Here is a 23,192-nt window from a genome sequence, read left to right as displayed (position 1 = left end):
GGACATACCTTAATGTAATAAAAACCATCTATGACAAAGCAATACTGAATGGGGAAAAGTTGAAAGCATTCCCTCTGAAAACTGGAACGAGACAAGGATGTCCACGCGCACCACTGCCCTTCAACATAGCATTGGAAGTCCTATTGAAAACTTTAAAGATTCCTCCAGAAAGCTCCTAGAACTGGTAAAAGAATTCAGCAAAATTTCCAGATTAATGTACACAAATCAGTAGCTCTTCTATACACCAACAGCGACCAAGTGGAGAATCAAATCAAGAACTCAACCCCTTTTATAATAGCTGCAAAAAAAAAAAAAAATACTTAGGAATATACCTAACCAAGGAGTCAAAAGACCTCTACAAGAAAAACTAGAAACACTGCTGAAAGACATCATAGATGACAGAAACAAATGGAAACACATCCCATGCTCGTGGATGGGTAGAACCAATATTGTGAAAATGAGCATACTGCCAAAAGCAATCTACAAATTCAATGCATCAAAATACTACTAACAGTCTTCACAGAATTAGAACAAACAATTCTAAAATTCATGTGGAACCAAAAAAGAAGCCACATATCCAAAGCAAGACTAAGCAAAGGAGGCATTACACTACCTGATTTCAAACTATACTATAAGCCCATTGTCACTAAAACAGCATGGTACTGGTATAAAAATAGGCACATAGACCAATGGAACAAAATAGAGAACCTAGACATAAGCCCAAATACTTATAGCCAACTGATCTTCAACAAAGCAAGCAAAAACATAAAGTTTGGAAAGCAAAGTGTGTTCCCTTTTCAACAAATGGTACTTGCATAATTGGCTAGCCACGTGTAGGAGAATGAAAGTGGATCCTCAACTCTCACCTTATACAAAAATTAACTCAAGATGAATGAAGGACTTAAATCTAAGACCTGAATCTATACAAATTCTAGAAGATAACATTGGAAAAACCCTTCTAGACACTGGCTTAGGCAAGGATTTCATGACCAAGAACACAAAAGCAAATGCAATAAAAACAAAGATAAATAACTGGGAACTAGTTACACTAAAGAACTTTGGCATGGTAAAAGGGGCAGTCAACAAAGTAAACAGACAATCCACAGAGTAGGTGAAAATCTTCACAATCTATACATCTGACAAAGGACTAATATCCAGAATTTACAACGAACTCAAACAAATCAGTAAGAAAAAAATGAAACAATTCCAAAAAAGTGGGCTAACGACATGAATATAGACAATTCTCAAAATAAGATAAACAAATGGCCAAAAAATATGAAAAAATACTCAACATCGCTAATGTTCAGGGAAATGCAAATCAAAACCACAATGCAACACCATTGGACTCCTGCAAGAGTGGCCATAATAAAAAAAATCACAAAACAGTAGATGTTGGCATGGATGTGGTGAACAGGGAACACTTCTACACTGTTGGTTGGAATGTAAACTAGTACAGCCACTATAGAAAACAGTGTGGAGATTCCTTGCATAACTAATAGTAGAACTACCATTTGATCCAGCAATCCTACTACTGGTTATCTACCCAGAGGAAAAGAAGTAATTATTTGAAAAGGATACTTGCACATGCACGTTTATAGCAGCACAATTCACAATTGCAAATGCCCATCAATCAACAGTGGTAAAGAGCCTGTGAGGCATATATATATATGATGGACTACTACTCAGCCATAAAGAGGAATGAATTAACAGCATTTGCAGTGACCTGAATGAGACTGGAGACTATTATTCTCTGTGAAGTATCTCAGGAATAGAAAACCAAACATCATATATTCTCACTGATATGTGGGGGCTAAGCTATGAGGATGCAAAGGCATAAGAATGATACAATGGACTTTGGGGACTTGGGGGTAAGAGCAGGAGGCGGGCGAGGGATAAAAGACTACAAATATGGTGCAGTGTATACTGCTCGGATAATGGGTGCATCAAAATCTCACAACTCACCACTAAAGAACATATCCATGTAACCAAATACCACCTGTACCCAATAACTTCTGGAAAAATAAATAAATAAATAAATAAATAAATAAATAAATAAATAAATAAATCTGTAGACTCAGTTTAATGATTGCCTGTTTGTCCCCAATTCATCCCTGCAATCTTGTGTTTGGACATTTAACATGTGGCCTTGATTTTCCAGTTATATGGATTAAAGTAAATAATGTTGTTTCTCCAATTGTTCAGAACCTTAATTAAATATTCTGTTTTCAGTCTTATACTGGACGTGTGTATGCTGCTGACTCTGTACTCCAATGTTAGTGACCACAACATAATAGGTTCATAATAACGCTTTAGGGTTTAGTCTGGGTATGTGGGGCCTGGATTCATAGACAGGCAATCTGGTAGAGTGCTCATGAGAATAGGCTCAGTCTGGCATGCCTGGGTTTAAACCCAGTTGTACCACTGCAGTCGCTATCTCTGTGTCCTTGGCATGCATTCCAACCACTACATCGCTATCTCTGTGTCCTTGGGCAGGCGTAGTCAACCACCCTGTGGCTCAGATTTCTCCTGTGAAAATAATAATAGTAGCTATTTCTTAGGGATGTCGTAAGGATGAAACTGGTTATTATAAATATAGCTCTTAGGGCACTGCCACATATTTATTCAGCACTGGCTATGATTATGTTTTCTTATTGTCATATTAATTTTTATATCCCCACTCTTTATTCTCAAAAGCCATTCCCTCACGTAAGTCCTCATAGAAAAGCGTGTCTAACATGACTCCTATTCCCATTTCAATTTCACGTATTACAGTTATTTGTTAAAAGTGGTCAGATTAGATTTAAACTAAGATGTGCATGTGTGGTAGGTAAATGTTCAATTGCAGGGCCAATCGATATTATCAATACACTTTGGTACATGCCCAATTATGTTTTTGTAAATAATTTTGTGCACATAGTAAAAATTCAGTACATAATATTTTACTCTATAAAAATTAATGATTCTTCTCTCACTTGAGTGTCTGTGTGCACATACCTCTGCAGGAAAAATTGAATAAATATGAACCAAAGTGAGAAATGAGTTGTATTAAACTTATGCTGAAGTACATGGTCATCTTAGTAATTCTAGAACTTTCCATAAATTGTTTTATGAAATGCATCAAAGTTTCTATTTTAGTGTCAAGACACAAGAAAAAATTTAAAAAGATTCTACTGTATTTAGTCCTATGATAGATCATAGGACTATTCATCGAAGTGAAAATACTGGTGCTAACAAAAGCCAACCTTTCAAGAAATGATCTGCCTACAGTGTTTGACCCAGTATCTATACACATAAAAGCAGCTGCAAGATAAGCAGTATAATTTAAAACAGTTGTTACAATTTCAAGTGAAATTGGTTGCTTCCAATAAGACTTCCTTTTATATAGAGGGGAAACTCACAGTGTGGCAATAAATTCATATTCATTTAAATTAGTGCCTAAATACAATGTGGGTGGTCTGCCAAGCACTCCTTGGTGAAATATTGGCTAAGAGGTGTTTAGAAAGTCTGGGAGGGTGGGTAGTGATCATGGGTGATAGATACTGTCAAGAACTGAAGACAATAAGGACCTCATACAGTTCTAGGGAGAATACACTTTTAAAGGAGTTTTTTGGATAATAGACTACAGAATGCCCAATTAGACATTTAAAAATAAGGAATACTGCCTTTGAGACTCTGAAGAAAGAGGATAAAGGAGCATTACAATTAAAATAATCACTTTTTATACTCTAGAATATTACCTTGCTTCCCGCCATACCATCACTTAAATGGCTTACTCCTAATAATCTTTTACATCTCAGGTTGTCTTCTGAACAGTTAAGCCTGGATTATTTTCACCTATTTGGGCCTCAGTTTAGTTCCTCTACATAGCTCATATCAGATTGTTCATAATTTTCCGGTTATTATTTTTTTCATTTGATTCTAAATTATTTAGCCAGTAACTATGCCATTTTTATTGTTACACTCCTAGCAAGAAAGGAACAGCCAGGAAGACCACGAACTTGTGGTGGTCCAGGTTTGTTTTTGTTTTTTGTTTTTTGTTTTCCCTCCTACAAATTGTCCAAGAAAGGTATGTAGTGTAGACCAAAATACATATTCTTGGCTAACAGAACCTTTGGCAACACATGTAAATTTAAGAAATCTAGTAAATTAGATTTTGGCTCTTACAACAAACATATGTCTCAAAATTTACTACACCAATGTGCCAAAAATTTTATTTGCCAGTATCCGAAAATACAGAGCCAGAGGGAAAAAGAACAATCTTCTTTGATGCACCGGTCAAGCTTGCCAAGGCATCCTGGCTAAGCCATGGCTATTGGACCCTGTAACATGAGGCTGAGAATTGAGATTTGCTAGGGGTGCCTCTAGCTCTTGTTTTTCATGTAGGAAGAAAGAATATAAGTGACCATAAAGTGCACTAACTTTAATCTGTTCTGAATCCTGATAATATCTTGACATACTCTAAATATTTCCATTTTCCCTTCCAAATCTTCTCTCCACCCTTCTGCCTTCTGCAGTGTGTCCCAGAAAAGAGATGTATGGCTTAGATCAATGGCCCCCTTGCCATCTGGCCTCTGCTTAGGGTGTTCCAGTTGGGAGGACTAGCAGAAGAGCAGAGGGAGCAAGGGAAGACGTGCAACTGGAATATTTGTTCCACAGGTTCCCTCCAGCAGCGTTGTCACAGCTGCCTATATCCTTAACTGATGAAGGCCACACTCCATGTCAGATGTTCTTTTGCACACAGAGTTTTTTTTCTTTTTCCCCCCTCAGACTTAACTTTCCCCGGCCCTGGCTACACGGCTAGAGTATAGTGGTGCAGGGGCGCGATCTCGGCTCACTGCAACCTCTGCCTCCTGGGCTCAAGTGATTCTCCTGAGTCAGCCTCCAGAGTAGCTGGGACCACAGGTGCGCACCACCACGCCCTCGGCTAATTTGTGTGCGTGTGTATGTGTATTTTGTAGAAACGAATTTTCACCATGTTGGCCACACAGCGTTTTACAGCTTTTTACAACTACTCCCTCCCCTTGGTCCTTTATCTCCACCTCCTCCTTTTGCAATTTGTTGCAGGATTCTGGAAGAGCCTAGGGGGATATCCTAACTCTCTTTCCTATACTTTTGTTAAGTGTCCTTTCATTAAACCCTCTGCAAATTACATGATTTGAACATCTGATTCTTCTTCTGGGATCATTACTAAAAAACACATAAAAAACATCTTGGGATGAAAACAAATATTCATACTTTCCTTACTCATCCTTAAAGAGACAAAGTCAGGGAAGATGGGAGAGATTAGGTATGTGGTACAAATCATTTGAATTCTTTTATAATATACCTTAAAACCTGGGGTTTGCCTTGTAAACACAGAACATACAAGCAAAAGTCTTGAGCTTGCTATGCGTAATATGGTGTAGGTCAGCCAAGCTCCCTGGCTCATTAGTTTCTTCTTTGTCAAGTGGAGGGCTTATTATTGGTCCCTCATATTTCATAAACTTTGATAGAGGCCAGCTGATATCACTAATATGAAAACGTGTGTACAGTAAAACAATATGCTAATATTAGTTATTAATGTTAATGCAAACAGAGATCTTCAAAGTTTCAAATCTTTTTTATTATGATAGTAATTTTAAAAAATGATAGACTAGATAATAATTGAGATTTTAGCTAAAGTATTTGAAGGCAAAAAGTAAAGAGAATTAAATACTAAAAATCAAATTATCACTATGAATGTAAGAAAATTTTGGTAGTGACTTGAATCAATATTCAGATATTTTATTTAAGGTAAACATAGAATATAGCATGTCTAAACTTCCCTATTCTATGGTGTTAACTTCAAAAGGCTATCTTATTTTATTGAGAGTATACAATTGTTTAACAAACTACTCTTTATGACTATTTTAAATATAAATTTTAATAATTGAAATGCACATACTGAAATGCAAAAGGAAAGACTATGAGTAATGTACAAAGTGAACTAAATATTTATTCTGATGAAATTATTAAATTATTCATAAAGGGCTGCTTGGGTTTTAGTGCTGCAAAAAAATATTGTTAAAAGCAAGATTTCATATTGACACAAACAATCTTAATAGGAAAACATACCTTATGCTGCCTCAAGAGGGAAAACATTAAAATTACTTTAATATTTGCATTTCTCACTTTTCTTTTACTTAAAGCATCTTGTGTCAATTTTAGTGGTGACAACAACCTTCTCTCTAGATTAACCTACTTTATCTACTTCAAATAAGATTGAAACAATTATGAAGAAGCATGTATTTTCATTAATGAAACAGATTTATAATAATTTTTTACAGATCTTAAAAAAGAGGGCATAGTTTTAATTAATGTCTCTTTGAGAGAAGTTAAGAGGATGAAGTAAGTGCAGAGCAATTAATTGCATCACTTCACACCTTCAATGAAGATCTTTTCCTTTTAAAGTTAAAAATTAAAAGAATTAAAAAGGCACTTTAAATATGTGGTGCTTTTTAATTAATAGTAAAATTTTTCTAAAACAATAGTTGGCAAACTTTTTTCTATAAAGTGACAATGAGTAAATATTTAGGCTTTATGGGCCATTTAATTTCTTTTGAAACTACTCAGCTCTGTTGCAATAGCGAAAAAGCAGCCATAGACAATAGCGAATCAACAAGGAGATTGTATCCTATTACGTCACTGCTATGGCCATAGTTTGCCAATATCTTTCTTAAAAAGTGAGTTCTCTATATTTTGAGGGAATATCAGGAGTAATTTTTAAGAACATACCTAGTATATGTTTAAAATGTTTCAGCAGAAATGAAATCTACTTTAGAAATAAAGGATGAAAAGAGCATGATATTATGCTGTTACTAAGTAATAAAAGTGTTTCCATGCTTTAGGCAAATGGAGTGGGCTGTTTTTCAGGTCTTTGTTTCTCTTTTGTGAAGGAAAGATGTTCCAGTGTTGGAATAAGTGCAGTCACTCTACCATCAGAGTCCTTCCATGTAAATGAAAGAGAAGGTCTTTACAGATACAGGTACCTAAATTTAATTTTAGGTTACAGGTATATGAACTTGGAGAATGTGTCTACTATACTGAGCTTTGGTCTTTTCACCTGTTAAATAGTGTTCTCTGCTTTGAAAACTGTTATTACTATATAATGCATTTGTAGTTCCAGACACATAGCAGGTACTCCAGAAACAGCAGTCATCCCCTGCCTTCTTCAGCTTTATAAAAATAGCATATCTGTCATTCAGACCTGAGAGAAGAATCACAAAGTTTTAAAAAATATTGTACTGTGGCAACAGGGAAGGGAGAACTAGGAGAATGAAGCAGATAATACCTTATCTCTTGATTTTCTGACTTTTAATTTTCCTTCAGTAGCTGTTACTTCAAGTGGAATAGAGTTATTCATAACATGGGATAGTTGGAATGGTCTAGATATTCATCCTGAATAATGTATATTGCTCTCACTGACACACCTACTGAAAAATACCTGGCCGTTCAAATCAGGGTAAAATCACAAATAGTTAGAATAATCCAGACATTCATAGAGCACTGAAAATCATGCATAAGCTTCAATTATCTTTACCTAAGCTTTTCAAGTTAAATTCCTTTTCAAAAGTCTCAGTCAAGAAGAAACTTTTTAAGCCTCTTAATTGAAAAACAAATGTGAAATTACAAGGATCAGAAATGAACTTCAATACTAAAGCTACGATCACATACTCTGAAACAGTGAAGGGATACATCTGTATGAAAACTATCAAGAAAGACACAATTTAAGAGAATGTGACTCTTTATTTATAACAAGTTGCTGGTATTTTTTTTTTTTGTACGAAGATCATGAGAGTAAAGAACACTGAAAAATCGAGACACCTTTGCCACAAAATTACAAATGTTCCTCAAAACAATGAGGCAGTAGCAGAATAACAGAAGCCATTATAATCACAAGCCATAAAACTTTATTATGCAAAGTGACTATATACACTTAATAGATGCAAATAAGTGTTATTACAGTGAAGGATTGAAAACCAAACTATTTCCATTTAAGTAAGTCATGTCTTAAAAGTCTACTAATTAGCCCTTTTTGCTTAGCTGCATGTCAGTTATCACAGCCTTTACTATTCACACGCTCAGAGGGTCCAGGTAACAATTCTTTTATTTATTCTGACATAAATATTTCAGAAATTGTTTGAGGAAGAGAAATCAACTTTCTGGATTTGTCTACACACAGTAGACTATTTCTACCCGCAATTCTCTTATTCTCTTTGTCCAAATATATATATATATATATATGTATTTCTCAGTTAGAAAACCGGAAATGGTTATTTGAATAGAAAACCCTTTTAGTGAGGAACATTTTTTAAAAAATAAGAATCTAGGCAGATCATTTTAGGATTTACATTTCAGATTGTTTTTTCTTCATCTTTTATGTGTGAAAAAGATAAATCAATAGGAAAAATAAGCCTTTGATCAAAATGGAACAGGAAACAAGATTGTATTGCATCCAGAATTTCCTCATGGTGTCTTTGTACCCATCTACATGCAAACAAGTATCTACTACAGGATCCCTTCCACCCAACACACCATGTCTCTCAGTTATGTTGTCTGTTAAAGCTTAATGTCTGCCACTTTTCTTTCTATTTGGGGCTATCATCCCCCATCTCCGCTGAAGACTTCTGTCACAAGAGTACGAATTTCATCCTCATGTTAGCCACTATAAGCCTATACTCCTAACTGGCTTGTTATATTCCAAACCATCACACACAAATAAGATGAAACTTCTGCAGAAATTTTAACAATGTCTCTTTTGTACTCAAGTATCTCTGTGAAATGTTTACCACTTCATAATTTCCCCTACTCTCCTGAAGTCCACATTCGTACTTCTCAGTTTATTGTTCTAACCTAACCTTTCATTGTCTCTATATGAATCTTAACTTCCAATTAATATGGGGTTTTCATTTGTGCCCATGCTTCTGTTTCTCTCTTCAAGCTGTTTACCCAGTTGGAAATTGTGATCTCTCTCCCTCTCACCTGTTGAATCCCCAACTCGCATCTCTAAACACATATCCTCCACAAAACCTTCCCAAAGTTATCCTCCCTTCCTTACACTGTATAACTAATCCTCTCATCTTTCTGACTACGTTATATGTTCCTTGAAAGTTCATCTTTATATTCCCTTTTGTATTTAGAACAGTACTTTGTACACAGAAAGTGCTGCATAAATATTTGAATGAGGTTACCTCACTTCCGAAATGCAAACACAAAAAGTCAGAGCTGACCTTACATTAACTAGAGCAATGTGGTCAATAGTGTTTGAAAACTCCATTTGGAAAGTCCTTGATAAAGATTTGGTAATGGTTTTTGTAACTGTATAGAAGCCTGGCAAGACCTTCCTGGCAGTAAAAAGCAATAAAGAATGACCAACAGAAATGGAAATATCAGGTATGTCTTGCCATCATATGGTATAGCACTGAGAAGCTGAATAAATTTGATGATGTGAGGAAAACTAGGTAGGTCAGAAATAAATGTTTCCAGTGAGACAAGCAGTGAAGCCTTTAAGAGTCTACTGGGTAACTTCAATCCCAGTTCTAAAACCAATGAAATTATTTCAAATGTAGTATTTTTTTACAGGAAATTTTGCAAGGGTAAAAAATAAGCACTGGTATAGAACTTTGAAAATATTATGCATGTATTTATTCATTTGTTATACGTTTACTTAAATACTGGTTATTTATTTCAATCTACTAAAATCATCTTATTTAAAGCTCCTGTCTTGTAAAATCAAAGTGTTTTGTGTATTTTTCACAAATTTTGACCTGGAATATAATTTACATTTATAACTATGGGGCCCTTGGTGTGAGAGAACTGTAGCCCATTCTTTTTTATGCTGAATTGGAATGAATGCAGACTTCTATTTTATTCTTGTTCTTGACACAAAAACATTGTCTATTTTATGATGATATATTAATGCCAGAATATGGAAACACAAATGAAAAAAATCCTTATGATTGCCTTCATATTTATACACATTTACTGTGCTTTAAAGTTGATCAATTTTAAAAACCTATTAATGAAGTCTGTCTTTAACTTAAAATAAAATGCCTCCAATGAGTTGTCTAATTTCCACTTAGATCAAGACTTCAGACTTACTGGGAAATTTTTCCCTGTCCCTGCTAAATTCTCAAGTATTCTACGTATTTTTTCCTTTTTTTTTAGAACTTACTTGGGTTTACGAAAATTAATTTAAGTGAGGCTAATTTTGTCCGTGGAATTCAAAGATAAATAAAATATTACCCTGTCATTGTAAATCCAAAATCACATTTTCCCCTCTCGGAATTTCTAGATCTTGGTCACATATTTAGAGGATAGGTCTATATAAACAAACATTTTTACAAATGACCCTATTCCTTGTGCTCCAGGTGTCTTTCCCAATTCTTTATATCTGATTTTGGGGTCTATGTTAGCATTAAAAACACTGAAAGAATCCAGGAAAATCAAGTTACAATCAATTCAATAAATTATTATATAACTCCCCAGAGAAAGAGGAAGATTTTTAAAAAAATTATTTCTCAAGGTAGTGAAACTTATACTTGGAAGAGAGGAACCAGAAATGAACTGAATCATCTTTGAAAAAAAGCTGTATTTGATTTCTTGAAAAAGAAGTCTAAATGTAGTTTTACCTTTTTATTCTTATTTTTAGAAATAATAAGATTTGTACACCGTTCTTTCTGATCACGCATTTAAATAAAACTGATCAAAGTACCACTTGCTTTGAAAACAAAGTGCTTGCTTGATGGTATATACAAGGAAAGGCATCTTTCATATATTTACAAATTTTATTTCCACTTGTAAATATTGTCAACATTTAAAACCAAGTTAATGAAACACCAGTGAGAAAATCAAAGCTATTTTTTTCTTTTACATAGAACTGTGGTTCAGAAGGAAAAGCTATTTATATCAAGCACTTTTAAGTATTTTAAAATATAGTCATGCTCAGATACACTTGAAAGAGTCCCAAAATCAAAACTATCTCATGATAGTAATTAAGCTATAGCTTCAAACATGAAAATAGCCATACGATATTTTAGTATTTCATTCTTTATGAGTACTTTATTTTTTATTTATCCTTAAATGAATGCTCACTTTCAAAACATCCATCAGTACTCAATGTTATTAAAATGAATGTATGAATAATCTGTAAATGAATATATAGATGGCCAAAGTTTAGTTTGGCTGTTCATTCAAGAAAAAGCAGTGTCAGTGGATATTGGGCATTACCATTTGATTCATGCTTATTTTTTTTCAGAAGTTTATGAGCAAGTGAAAAAAAAATTAGAGTTAGCTGGGAACACACGGTAAACTATAAATAAATTAATTAAAAATTAAAAAACTAGATATTTCCAATACATGTGTATAATCATGCCAGACATTCACTAACCGTGTAGCAGAATTATAACATTAAAAACTAAAGTGACAATTGCAGAGGTGACAGGTTCCCTCTCAAACCTTAAGTAAGATAGGCCGTGATCATAAACTCTTCATCATGTTCATTGGTCTTGGCAACAGAAAGAATCTTTAAAGGTTATTTCCAAGCTGAACCCAGTGGTTCTCCAGAAATTTATGTGATGAATCTTATAAACAATTGATATGTCAAGCTACTTATAGGATTATAATGATTGAAGCCTAAATTTAACTCTCTTCTTAACAAAAGAGACGTTTTTAAAACTATTAACTGATAGATTTTACATCCAGTGAGATGCTAAGAATTTAGAGAGCTCTCACACTCATGTTCATTAAAGAGGTCTCTAACAAAACTCCCTCTTTAACATGATTTTGAGGCTGCCCCCAGTTTCTAGAAAAAAAAGGAATATTATAATAATGTATAATGTAAGTGCAAAACTGACAGGGTCCAAAACTTTGGAGCTGGAAGAGGCAATATGTAACGCAGGCCTAAAACTGTTTTCTGCATATTACTAGTCTAAAAACAACGCTAATAGCACATATTTCAGATTTTGTCCTCAATATGACCTGCAACTCAGTTTGCCAGGTAATAATTTTTTAACCACATGAGTAAATACAAGCACTGTTCCTCAATATTTTTATTTTAGGGACTGCAACACTTTCATAAAACATAAAGAAAAAAATAATTTCTCTCTGCATTTAAATTGCATTAATGTGCATTTGCAGATTTTAATATTTCAATGTTAACCTCATCATACATTATAAATGCTATGAAGCAGAGAATAAAATGGTTAGATTTTACCTGATTTTTTCATCTTGCCTTCTTAAAAAATGACTGGTGGCTTCCTTCCAAGTTTGCAAATCACCAAAGTAAATGTAACTGGTGTTCTGTTTAATATTGTGTCAGAAAATGGACTGGATTAAAAGACAGATAAAAGTTGACCTTTTCATAAGTTTTCAGTAACTGATAGTTTAAAAATAAATAAATTGCTTCTTGGGAATACAATATCTTGGAAGAAAATCCAAGAAAACTATGGCTTTATGTTATCAACTAACTGTATTTCAAGCAGTGCAATCAAATGAAAAGCAAGAAAAAACAAATTAACAATCTTTTTTCTGGCACAAAAGTTGCTACATAAATATTAGTAATTAGTCTTACATTACAAAACTATTGTAGATTATATTTAAACAAAATATGTATTAAAATTATTCCATCTTTAAAACATGAATCATGGAACTTAAAAATTCAAAATTATAATAACATATTAGTAAATTAAAGAAAATTGAAGTAAAAATATGTGAGTATTTTAACCTACTGGATTTTGCAACTAATCAGTTTCATGTAAATTAGCCTGAAAGCTGCTTCTTTATTTACTTCTGAAGGCCTTAAAATAGTTACAATACTGTTCACATTTTAACCATTGTTTTTTCTGCATTTTAAATTTAAACTTCAAGTTACTGAAAGACAAAAGATTCTATTGAATTTAGTCAGACTTCTTTTGATTTTTGCTTATGAAGTAGATTTTATAAGTAAAGATAGCCAACCCAATAAACCAAGTTGAACAGGGCAAAAGCTGTTGGGAAAAATATTCTAGAATAAGAGTCAATTTTGGCAATGCGTATGTGTATCCTTCCTTCCCTCCAAGATCCTGTTCTGCAGTCTTCAAAGCAACAGAAGAAGCTGGCACAATCTTTGCCCTCCAAACACTGATACCCATAATCATCTTCTTGCGGCACAGAAATACTATTCATTGGAATCAGAGTGGATCCAGGATGGAGACCAGGAGTCATCTAAGCAAAATAATAAATGAATTTGTGACACCAAAAAAGTAGCATAAGCAAAGATCAATTTGCTCCTTTAACGCAAACTCTAGGAGACTGATAGGTAATGAAACTAATCTTGATTTCAAAAAATCCAGTATTTTCAATTATTACATGTTTTCTATTATAATTTGCTTTGTAACAGAACATTTGTTACATTCTGTTATGCAGAAATGAAATACCCCTGAAAAATAAAATATATTTTTATACCTTTCGAAAGTTGACCCACCAAAACATCATTTACCATGATCTAATTCTAAAATAAAATGAACCGTATATTCTATTTTATATTAAAACATTAATAGTGCAATATGCATCTTTTTTTGCTATTATATATTATTTATCAACTTTAATAAAAATGAGAATAAATAGCAAAAAGGCATTTTGATAATGCAAAAGGTTTGCGAAGATATGAATGGACAAAAAAACTTATGGGGCTTGTGATGGGTAAGCACAAGGCACCATATTTGGGAAAGAGGATGTGTAGGAAACAAAAGCTCAGACTTGGGAACAATTGGTGTTCAAATTCTGCTCATTCTACCAATGTAGCTGTCTTCATAGCTGGAATTATATTTGCACCTAATTTCTGTGACAGCGATGATAAGTAAATTTCATGGCTTACGTAAAATGATCATTGCTCCATCATGCTCAGTAATAATAGCTACTATTATTAACAGCTTTATTTGGAACATGTTAAATTAAGTTTTTATAATACTTGATTTTGAATAATACTTAAATAATTAAAAAGTGAAAGGATTATTCTTTGGCTTCTATGTTTTCGTCTGTACAAAAATGGCAATAAAAACATTGTAGGTTTGCTTGATTATTAAATGGGATGATGGACATAAAACACTAAGCAAAATACTTGAAACATAGCAAGTAATCACCTGCCAGTAGGTAACATCATTATTGTTGTAATTGTTACTGTTTATTCCTGATGAGGCCTATATCACAATTGATTATAAAATTCATGCTAAGATAAACATGCAAAAAATAATAATAGCAGCAACAACAAAGTCCTAGACCACATAAAAATGTTACTGGAAAAAAATTAATGACTCCTTTAATAAGCTGGCAAGTAAAATATGAATATTTCAGCTTTAGCAATTCTTCATTTTTCAGACCTTAACATATTTTGAGGGTTATCTTAAGATATGAATTTTACAACTTCTGGTATTCAGCAATTTCACTATCTAAACACTAAATATAGCACCAATTTTATAAAAATTGTTTTAACCGGATCTTACATCTTTTCACATGCAAATGTTTGTTAAATGTTTTCATCCTAAATTTTGAAATAGGTCAACAAAATAAATATTTTATGAAAAACATTTTTACAATTACATACAAAAATTTTAAATTTCTTACAACTTGAACCTATATTCATGTCCATTTTATTTCTAAAAAGAAACATAGAATCCAAGTCACCAAATATTAAAAATCCAGTAGATGCAAAAGGAAGCAAATATTCACATTTAGTGATATTTTTAAAAGATTAAAACATCATGCAGGTCACAATATTCATATTAGAGACAAATGTGCACCTTGAGGATAAGGAGAAATGCCCTAAACACAAATAAGTTCATGATTAAACTTGCTTAGCTGTATCATAAAAAGTAGAGGCAGTATCGTATTAAATGTTAATAACAGATCTTTTGAGGATGGAACTTGGGGATAGTTGACTACATTCCTAAATTTTAATGGAGCACTAAAATCATGTAAAAAAATAGCACATGTATACATACGTAACTAACCTGCACGTTGTGCACATGTACACTAAAACTTAAAGTATAATAAAAAAATGTTTAAAATACAAAAAAAAGAACTATAATACAAATAATTCTGAAAAAAACAGGAGAGAGACGAATTGGTACCTATTTCCTTGTCACTTGATACTTGAATAGCATATGCTGTTATGCTAATCAGAATGAAAATTAATTTTGAAAAATTATTAGGAGGCAATTTTAAGATTATGTGGTAGAAAATACATCCCATATATGAAAACAGCATTATCATAAATGGAAATATGGTGTGTTTTTCAGAGGATGTTAGTTGTTCATGGGAGAAATGATTAAATTTTTAAGTGCACTGAAATGAAGAAAAACTGCAAGTGGTTTATTTAAAAAATGAACTAATCTTTGGTGAGCAGCATCATGGAGAGTTCTATTGCAAATACATTTTAAATTGGCAGTTTTCTAGATTTTTGCTGCCTCCACCCCCATCCCCTCAAAACTCAAGTTCATGAATTGAAAGAAAGTACGCATCAATGAACAATGAAAGTAAACAGAAATGGACATATAAATGCTGAGAAAAATAGCTAAAACTCTAACACAATATCAATAAAATAAAATATTGATGAAACCCAGATTTCTGACCTTTAAACCACTGAGAAATTAATCAGAAAAATATATACATTCCAAGTCTTATTTATCTGAAGTGCAACTATGCTACCCATCTTTTAATTTCTCAAGTATAGACCCTGCCTTCCCAAAAAAAGCACACATTAAAAAGTAATAAATCAGTTAAAGCAATTTAAAAAATAAAAACATAATTGAATAGAATATTCTACTTTAAATAAAGTAGTTTTTAAAATATACTTTTTAAAAATTTCAAAAATTACTAAGAATATAGCTGAGCTTCCTATTTTGAGGAATTCATCCCATTTTCACTATTAAGGATATATCTTTGTCTAGTTATATATTAATAAAATATATTTTAAGCACCAAAATATACTAATATCAAATAAATATGAAGTGATAAATAAATCAGTATTTACATATAATTATTACTTATACCATCTGCTAAAATTATTACATATTAGTAATATGAATAGTAAATATTATTTGATGATTATATTATTATGCAATACTGACTATATATTATTAATTTCCCATTTAAAATATTGCACATGAAAATGCCAAACTAAGCACTGTTTACCCCTCTTTCACAAAATCCTGTTTAAGTTGGGGTGCTCAAAAATTGTAGATTATACCATCAACATTAAAAAATCAACAGGAGAAGGCTGGGCACATTGGCTCACACCTGTAATCCCAGCACTTTGGGAGGCCAAGGTGGGCAGATTTCTTGAGACCAGCCTGGGCAACATGGCAAAACCCTGTATCTACAGAAAGAGGAAACAAAAGAAATTTAGCTGGGTGTAGTTGCACGTGTTTGCAATCCCAGCTATTTGGGAGGCTGAGGTGGGAGGATGGATTGATCTCAGGATGTTGAGGCTGCAGTGAGCTGTGATTGCACTACTGCATTCCAGCCTGGGTGATGTGGAGTGAAACTTTGTCTTAAAAAACAGAAAAAAATTCCAGGAGGTGAATCTTGGTGACAAGGAGCTGCCAATCAGCATTTAGAATTTCTGATAAATTTCTGAAGTACAAAAAGGAGATGGAAATAGGCCAAAAGCAGACCGAAAGAAGCCACATCTCAGAAAGGCTCAGTAAATGAAAACATGACTGTGGAATCTACTCTTCCACTCAATATGAGGAAGGATGAATGGGAGTAATGAATAGGATGGAAAACATGGTGTTAGCTAAATGTCCACCTCCAGATCAGCGGCACTCCTTTGAACTATAGCTCACCTACTGTGCATGTAGAGAAAAAAGATGATAACGGTTGGTGTTCACTCATCTCTAAACTCTATAACTTCTAAAAAATGAGAAGAATCTTCCACTATCCTAGGAAAAAGGTTAGGGCTCTTGATGTTGGAACTGGAGTGTCCTAGTATTGTGCCATCATCCTATCATATAAAATGTATATGTGTATATTTGGAAGGGATCAGATGTCATGCCCCACAAACACATGTATCAAAGTAAAATCCGATGGTTGCAAACTTGACTGTTACATACCAAACTTACTGGGCCTATTTGGGGAACAATCATGAAGAAGTTTTGAGGTAAGTGAACAATACAAAGGAGAAAAGTGAAAACGAACAGCTGGAATTACTGATTCTAATATTTTAGGAAATATGAGAACATAAATCTAGTTAGTCCACTCAGAAATACTTGAGGAAGTAATATACCCACTTAAGGAAAAATGAACAAAGAACAGTTAGAAAATAAGACCTCCCTGAAATTCATAAAGTTATTGTAAATTATTAATAAGCTCAAAGTTTTAAAATGAAATCTTGAAAAAACTGCTCATAGTATGGAAAAATGGCTTAAAATATGATAAAAAGAAAATCTGGAATACATGCTGAACCTAGGAAGTCGAAAATCTAACTACCAGTAGTTTCCAAGGAGAAAATAGAAATAAATTGGAACAAAGAATTGATAACATTCTCAAAAATAAAACATAAGAACATTAAGTAATGAGGAAATGAAAGAGGTCAAAACACAGAAAATGTACGAATCCTTAAGAATTTTTTTACACTGTAAAAAACAAGATGATGAAAAGTTTCAGGTAAGAAAAGGATAAAAGTTTTATCTGCAAAGAATAATAATAAAATTGGCACTAGAATTAATCACAATAATGAATTCAGAAGGAGAGATTTAAATATATTATTTAAAATTTTAAAATTAACCAAGCGCCTGACTAATTTTTTTTTTTTTTTTTTTTTTTTTGTAGGGACAGATTTCACCATGTTGGCCAGGATGGACTCAATCTCCTGACCCCGTGATCTGCCCACCTTGGCCTCCCAAAGTGCTGGGATTACAGGAGTGAGCCAACATGCCTGGTTAATAACTATTAATAGTAAATTAAAATACTGAGAAAGAGAATAAGAAAGATACAACAGAAGAGCTATATATTTTTTTGTACCAAAGAGTTATAGATACCTTGAAATTTGGTACAGTAAGAATCAGAAATACAATGAAAGCAACCATTACAAGAATGTAAAAACAGAAATGGTTACAATGTAGTTGATTCTGAGATTTGGGACAAAATGTTCTAGGTAGATAATTTTCTTTATTTGTACATTTATGAATTGTTCTATTTGTTTATTAGTTTCAACCATGCTTCACTATTACTGTTAAAATTAATTTTTTTAAATGGGAATTTTACTCAATGATTAATCTAGTCCCTTTCTGCTGTAATAGTCTATGATGTTTTAAAAAGAAATATAAATATTAAGGCGTGTTCTTTGGAAGCCAAGGTAGAAAAAAGAGCTGTTGTTGGTGGTATCTATACACTTCAGGGAAGCATCATATGGCCATTGTCACAACTGGTACTAAATGGTTATTCTATCTATTGAAAACATCCCACCATGCACCGACTCTTTACAATTGTTTAAGTAACCTTCTTGCTGTATTTCACATTTCACCAATATCACATAATCCTTCCTGGGAGCTTTGCCAAATACTATTATAAGAAAGAATCTGTAAGTTGTGAAACTGTGGATTGATACAGCTTTTCATTATTTTAGTACTCTGAGAGGTAGACAAATGTTTATTCAACAGGCATGCACTGACTGAAATGAAACTATTCTCTTTGCTGAAAAGGAGCTGCGGGTGAGGACTGTGGGGGGGGGGTGCCAGGGGGGACCCAAAAACTTGCTATGCATTATTTTCATCTTAATATCTTGGTTTCAGCTTTTAGTATTATATTACTTCTGGAACAATTGCAATAGTCTCCAAATTTATCTCCCTGCCTCTTTTGCCATCCAAGTATATACTGTATACTATTTCTAATTATCTTCTGAAAACATACATAGAAATATATCATCCTGCTCAGAAACGTGTATAACTTGCCAGTGCTAACAAGACAAAATGTAAATTCTTAGCATGGCTTTAAAGATTTTGCACAACCTGGCCATAAACCACTCTTCTATCCTCAACATAGGTTATTTTCTTTCCTAAGAGAAAATGTTTCTTTCCTATTTTCAAGATAAACGTTAACCAATAGCACTTTCTGTGATGACAATGTTCTACATCCACACTCTTCAGTACGAAAGGCATAAGTCACACGTGGCAATTGAGCACTTGAAATGCGACTAGAGCTACTAAGATACTGAATATTATATTCTGTTTAATTTTAATTTATTTAACTCAACCTATCTATCTGTGGTTAGTGGCTATTATATTGGACAGCACAGCTTGGGACGTATACTAGTCTACTTTTTGTTCTCACATGTAAGGCTCAGCCCAGCTGACATAGTTCTTTCTATCTTAAATGTTCTTCCTAATTTGTTATCTTAAAAACTGCAACTTTTTCTTCAAAAAATTACTTCAGTGAAGCCACACTTTCTCTGGAATTTTCCTTGCCAAACTTCCATTAGTTTACATGTTTTATGAATGAATTATTTACGCATGAAATGAAAGGAATTCTCTCCTCTCTACAAGGTTCTCTTTAACACTGTGTGCCTGTTCAGTGTTTCACAGGCCATTTAATATGATGTCTGAAGACTGCCTGGGATGCTAAGCATAGGCCACATAGGTCTGGCTTTGTGACACCTGTCTGTTTCCACAAGAACAGTTCCTTTGAAAATACATTTTATGTTTTTATAAAAAATAAAATATTGTTATTTAAAAATAATAAAATATGTATGCTTGTTATAAAAATACCCTCTTCTGAAAAAGTATGAGAAATTATTCATCTAATTGTTAATTCCCTCACAGACTCTTAGTTTAATTTTGATCTTTATCTTGGACTATTATTTATATTGTATCTTATTATGTTTGTATTTGCGATGTATTTTTTCACAACTGGACGTAATCATCCCTGAAAGCAAAGAACACATTCTATCTCTTTTTTGTCTCCATAGTGTCTCATCCACAGCTGGATAAGTAAATTTCTATAATTTCACATCTTAATAAAATCAGGAAACTAAAAATAAGTAAGTTCAATCCTCAAATGGCTGTAGCAGGTCCCTGAAGTAGGTACAACGTGGTTTTCCGAGATTTCTGATAGCCTATGGGCCAAATATTCAAGTTTCAACATAAACTACTCTTCAATTGGCAAAGGCTAGTTTATTACTAGTGCCTTTCTGTTTATTACTAGTGGCTTTATCTGTTGCATAAAATGCCTTGATTCCACAATTCAACATATTTAAGGTAACTTCTTACATTTTCTTGAAAATAAATGTTGGCACAAATACACCTGAATTATATATTTACCGATTAGTAATAATATATATTGGATGGGCATATGAAACAATCCAAAATGTAATTGACATATACAGTAAAATAGAAGGAAGAAAAATATGGTAATAATGGAATAGAGAGGAAGGAAGGAAGGAAGGAAGGAAGGAAGGAAGGAAGGAAGGAAGGAAGGAAGGGAAGGTTCTTCCAAGGTAGAAAAAAGAGCTCTTGGTGGTGGTATCTATACACTTCAGGGAAGCATCATATGGCCATTGTCACAACTGGTACTAAACGGTTACTCTATCTATTGAAAATATCCCACCATGCACCAACTCTTTACAATTGTTTAAGTAACCTTCTTGCTGGAAGGAAGGAAGGAAAGGAAGGAAGGAAGGAAGGAAGGAAGGAAGGAAGGAAGGAAGGAAGGAAGGAAGGAAGGAAGGAAAAGGAGAAAGGAAAAGCAAGGAAGGAAAAATGGAAAGCGAGCATAAAAGACAAATGAAAGAAATGGAATGAGAGAGAGAAAGAGTGAGAGAGAGCAAACAAGCTGGCCCGATATTTCATGTGGAGAGTAAGTTAAAAAGGGTGTTTATCAATTTATATTTTTAGGCAGTTCATTGAAGCTAAAAATCTATTTTGTTCAAGTATCGTCTCTTCCAAAAATAATCTGAACATTCTGAGATTCTCAGTTAAGCAGTCAACAAGATGTCAGGAAAAGGATTTTAATTTTGCTTAATAACAGACTTTTTGACCTTTCAGCAACTTTCTAGCCAAAGTATTGCACCCTAGCCTGACTATAGCCCTAAACAATTTTTTTAAAAAGGGAAAATGCTGGATTTTAAACTACTCTGAATTTTAATTAAGAAATGGGGAGATTAAAGAAAAGACAAAGAGGAAGAGAGAGAGAAAGGCGGAAGGAGGGGATGAAGTCACAAACATTTAATACAGACTTAATGGCAAGATACTACAACATCTTGCAACCAAAGAAAAATGTGGATTCCAGAAAGCCCTTAAATAGAGGATTTGAGACAACAGCAAACAGAGTTGCCTATTCCTCATAAAAGTACATTCTGATTTTCCTGATTTGCAAGACCATATGGCTGTACACTGAACCATGCAAGGAGTCAGATTTGATTACTGATCCTGGTTTTTCACTCAAAATATCATTTAGGACTGAAAGAGCTCATAAAGCACATAATTGAAAAAAGAAAAGAGACTATCAAACTTCATTATGAATGACAGTAAAGAAAATATTTTTGGTACTCAAGTAGTCAATTATAATATGTCAATTTAACTGTTGCTATTTGCGATTTAGTTCTTCAATATTATCATTTAATTTTTGTTCTTTACCTTTCCATAATTAGTAGTTTGCAACCTAGGCTTGATGCTAAATTTCAAAGACTTAACATATAGATTAAAAATAGTAACTATTCTAGAACAATGCCTAGATTATGGAAGTCCTTAATAAATAGTTGATGAATGATTATATAACATCATAAGTTTAAAGTCTACACTAGAATAATCCAGCTCTCTTGAGTAAGTGTGCCATTGGAACTGTGGCTGAGTGTACATGTCAAACTGATTAGCTACCGTCCTAGAGTAGCCATGTTTTGGTGGTGTCCTTAGATAATATAATAGTGGTATCTAAATTATTTATTCTTAGAATGAAATCAGAGAATGGATGTGAGATTATACATTGCCTGGCCTCTATATTAGTTATTTTTATTCTAAACATCTCCACTCAAAATTTCCAGGAATAAAACTTTCAAGGCAGTAATCCAACATAGATATAAATGAGTAAACAATAAAATGGAAAATCCAGAGAAGATGCATGGCTTTGATGAAAGGAAAATTGTAGAAAGCATTCATTTTTCTTTATCTAAAAATTTAACAACGGATATTACAGTTCACTTCTGATTTGTCCATTCAGGGGCCAAAATATATCCTACAGATAAGCAAAAATGATGTGAAGTTGATGGAGTCACAGGTTAATTCTACAATGCAAGTCATCAAATTTGTACTGCTAGCAATGTGCTCTGCTTTCTGTGAATATTGTGGGTATCTGAAAGCAAAATACACCAGGTTTTTCTCTTGGAATATAACATGAAAAGTAAAACATAACTTAAAAGTATAGCAGAGTTTTATAAAGAAACCAATGAAAAAAGACTAGGGAAAAATAAATTGACTCCTAGAACTTAAAAAGTTAGATAATATGGAAAACTTATTATATATACATTAAGGTAGGCTTACAAGCTTGCCACTAATGCCTGGCTATTTGATACATTTCTCATTTATTTGAGTATTTTGAAACAAATCTTTGAAAGCATTTACTAAATTAAATGTTTTCTTGTTAATTTCAGAAAAATAAATCTCTACTTTTTTAAGCCCTATGAGAACAGGATATATAAAGGAAGGGTCAGAAGCTTGAGCTCTGGCACCACAAAGGACCCAGGTCTGAGTCTTGGATCTTTCGCTTACTAAGACTGTTCTTGTGCAAATAATTGAACCTCTCCTTAGAGGGTTGCTCTAAGCATACATGAAATCATGCATGTAAAATGCTCTGCAGAGTGTCTGGAACATTCAAAGTGTTAGATATTACTTTGAGGTTGCTATAATTGATAATATAAAACAGAATCATAGTCAATAATCCCATACGTGAGTATATTAGAATCAGGAGAATCCATTTTAATATATTAGACTTGATGTGATATAAGTTAAGGTAATTATATGATTGAGATGGGAGAGTAAAATAGCACAAATATACAAAAATAAAAAAAACGTTGCGGTCATGACTTTTAAACACAGTTGGATACTACCATTAAAGAGGAATCTTCATCACCAAAAGTAAGGTAATTTTCTTAGAAATGCAAACCCTAACACAAAAATCGAATCAAAGGTAAATCACAAATAATGTTT

At 33.2% G+C, this 23,192-nt stretch overlaps 1 protein-coding gene across 1 annotated transcript in view; it reads right to left on the bottom strand.

The window, feature by feature from the left end:
* Positions 1-7,783: 7,783 nt before the first annotated feature.
* The window catches only part of GABRG1 (gamma-aminobutyric acid type A receptor subunit gamma1), an 88,525-nt gene continuing 73,116 nt past the window's right edge, over positions 7,784-23,192 (bottom strand). Inside the window, exon 9 of the mRNA XM_032135688.2 lies at positions 7,784-13,221. Within this exon, the coding sequence (XP_031991579.1) occupies positions 12,955-13,221 (267 nt within the window). The 3' untranslated portion in view covers positions 7,784-12,954. The remainder of the gene's footprint in view (positions 13,222-23,192) is intronic.

This window comes from Hylobates moloch, unplaced genomic scaffold, assembly GCF_009828535.3.
Source record: "Hylobates moloch isolate HMO894 unplaced genomic scaffold, HMol_V3 SCAFFOLD_17, whole genome shotgun sequence".
NCBI lineage: Eukaryota > Metazoa > Chordata > Mammalia > Primates > Hylobatidae > Hylobates > Hylobates moloch.
This window is presented reverse-complemented; position numbering and strand designations above follow the sequence as displayed.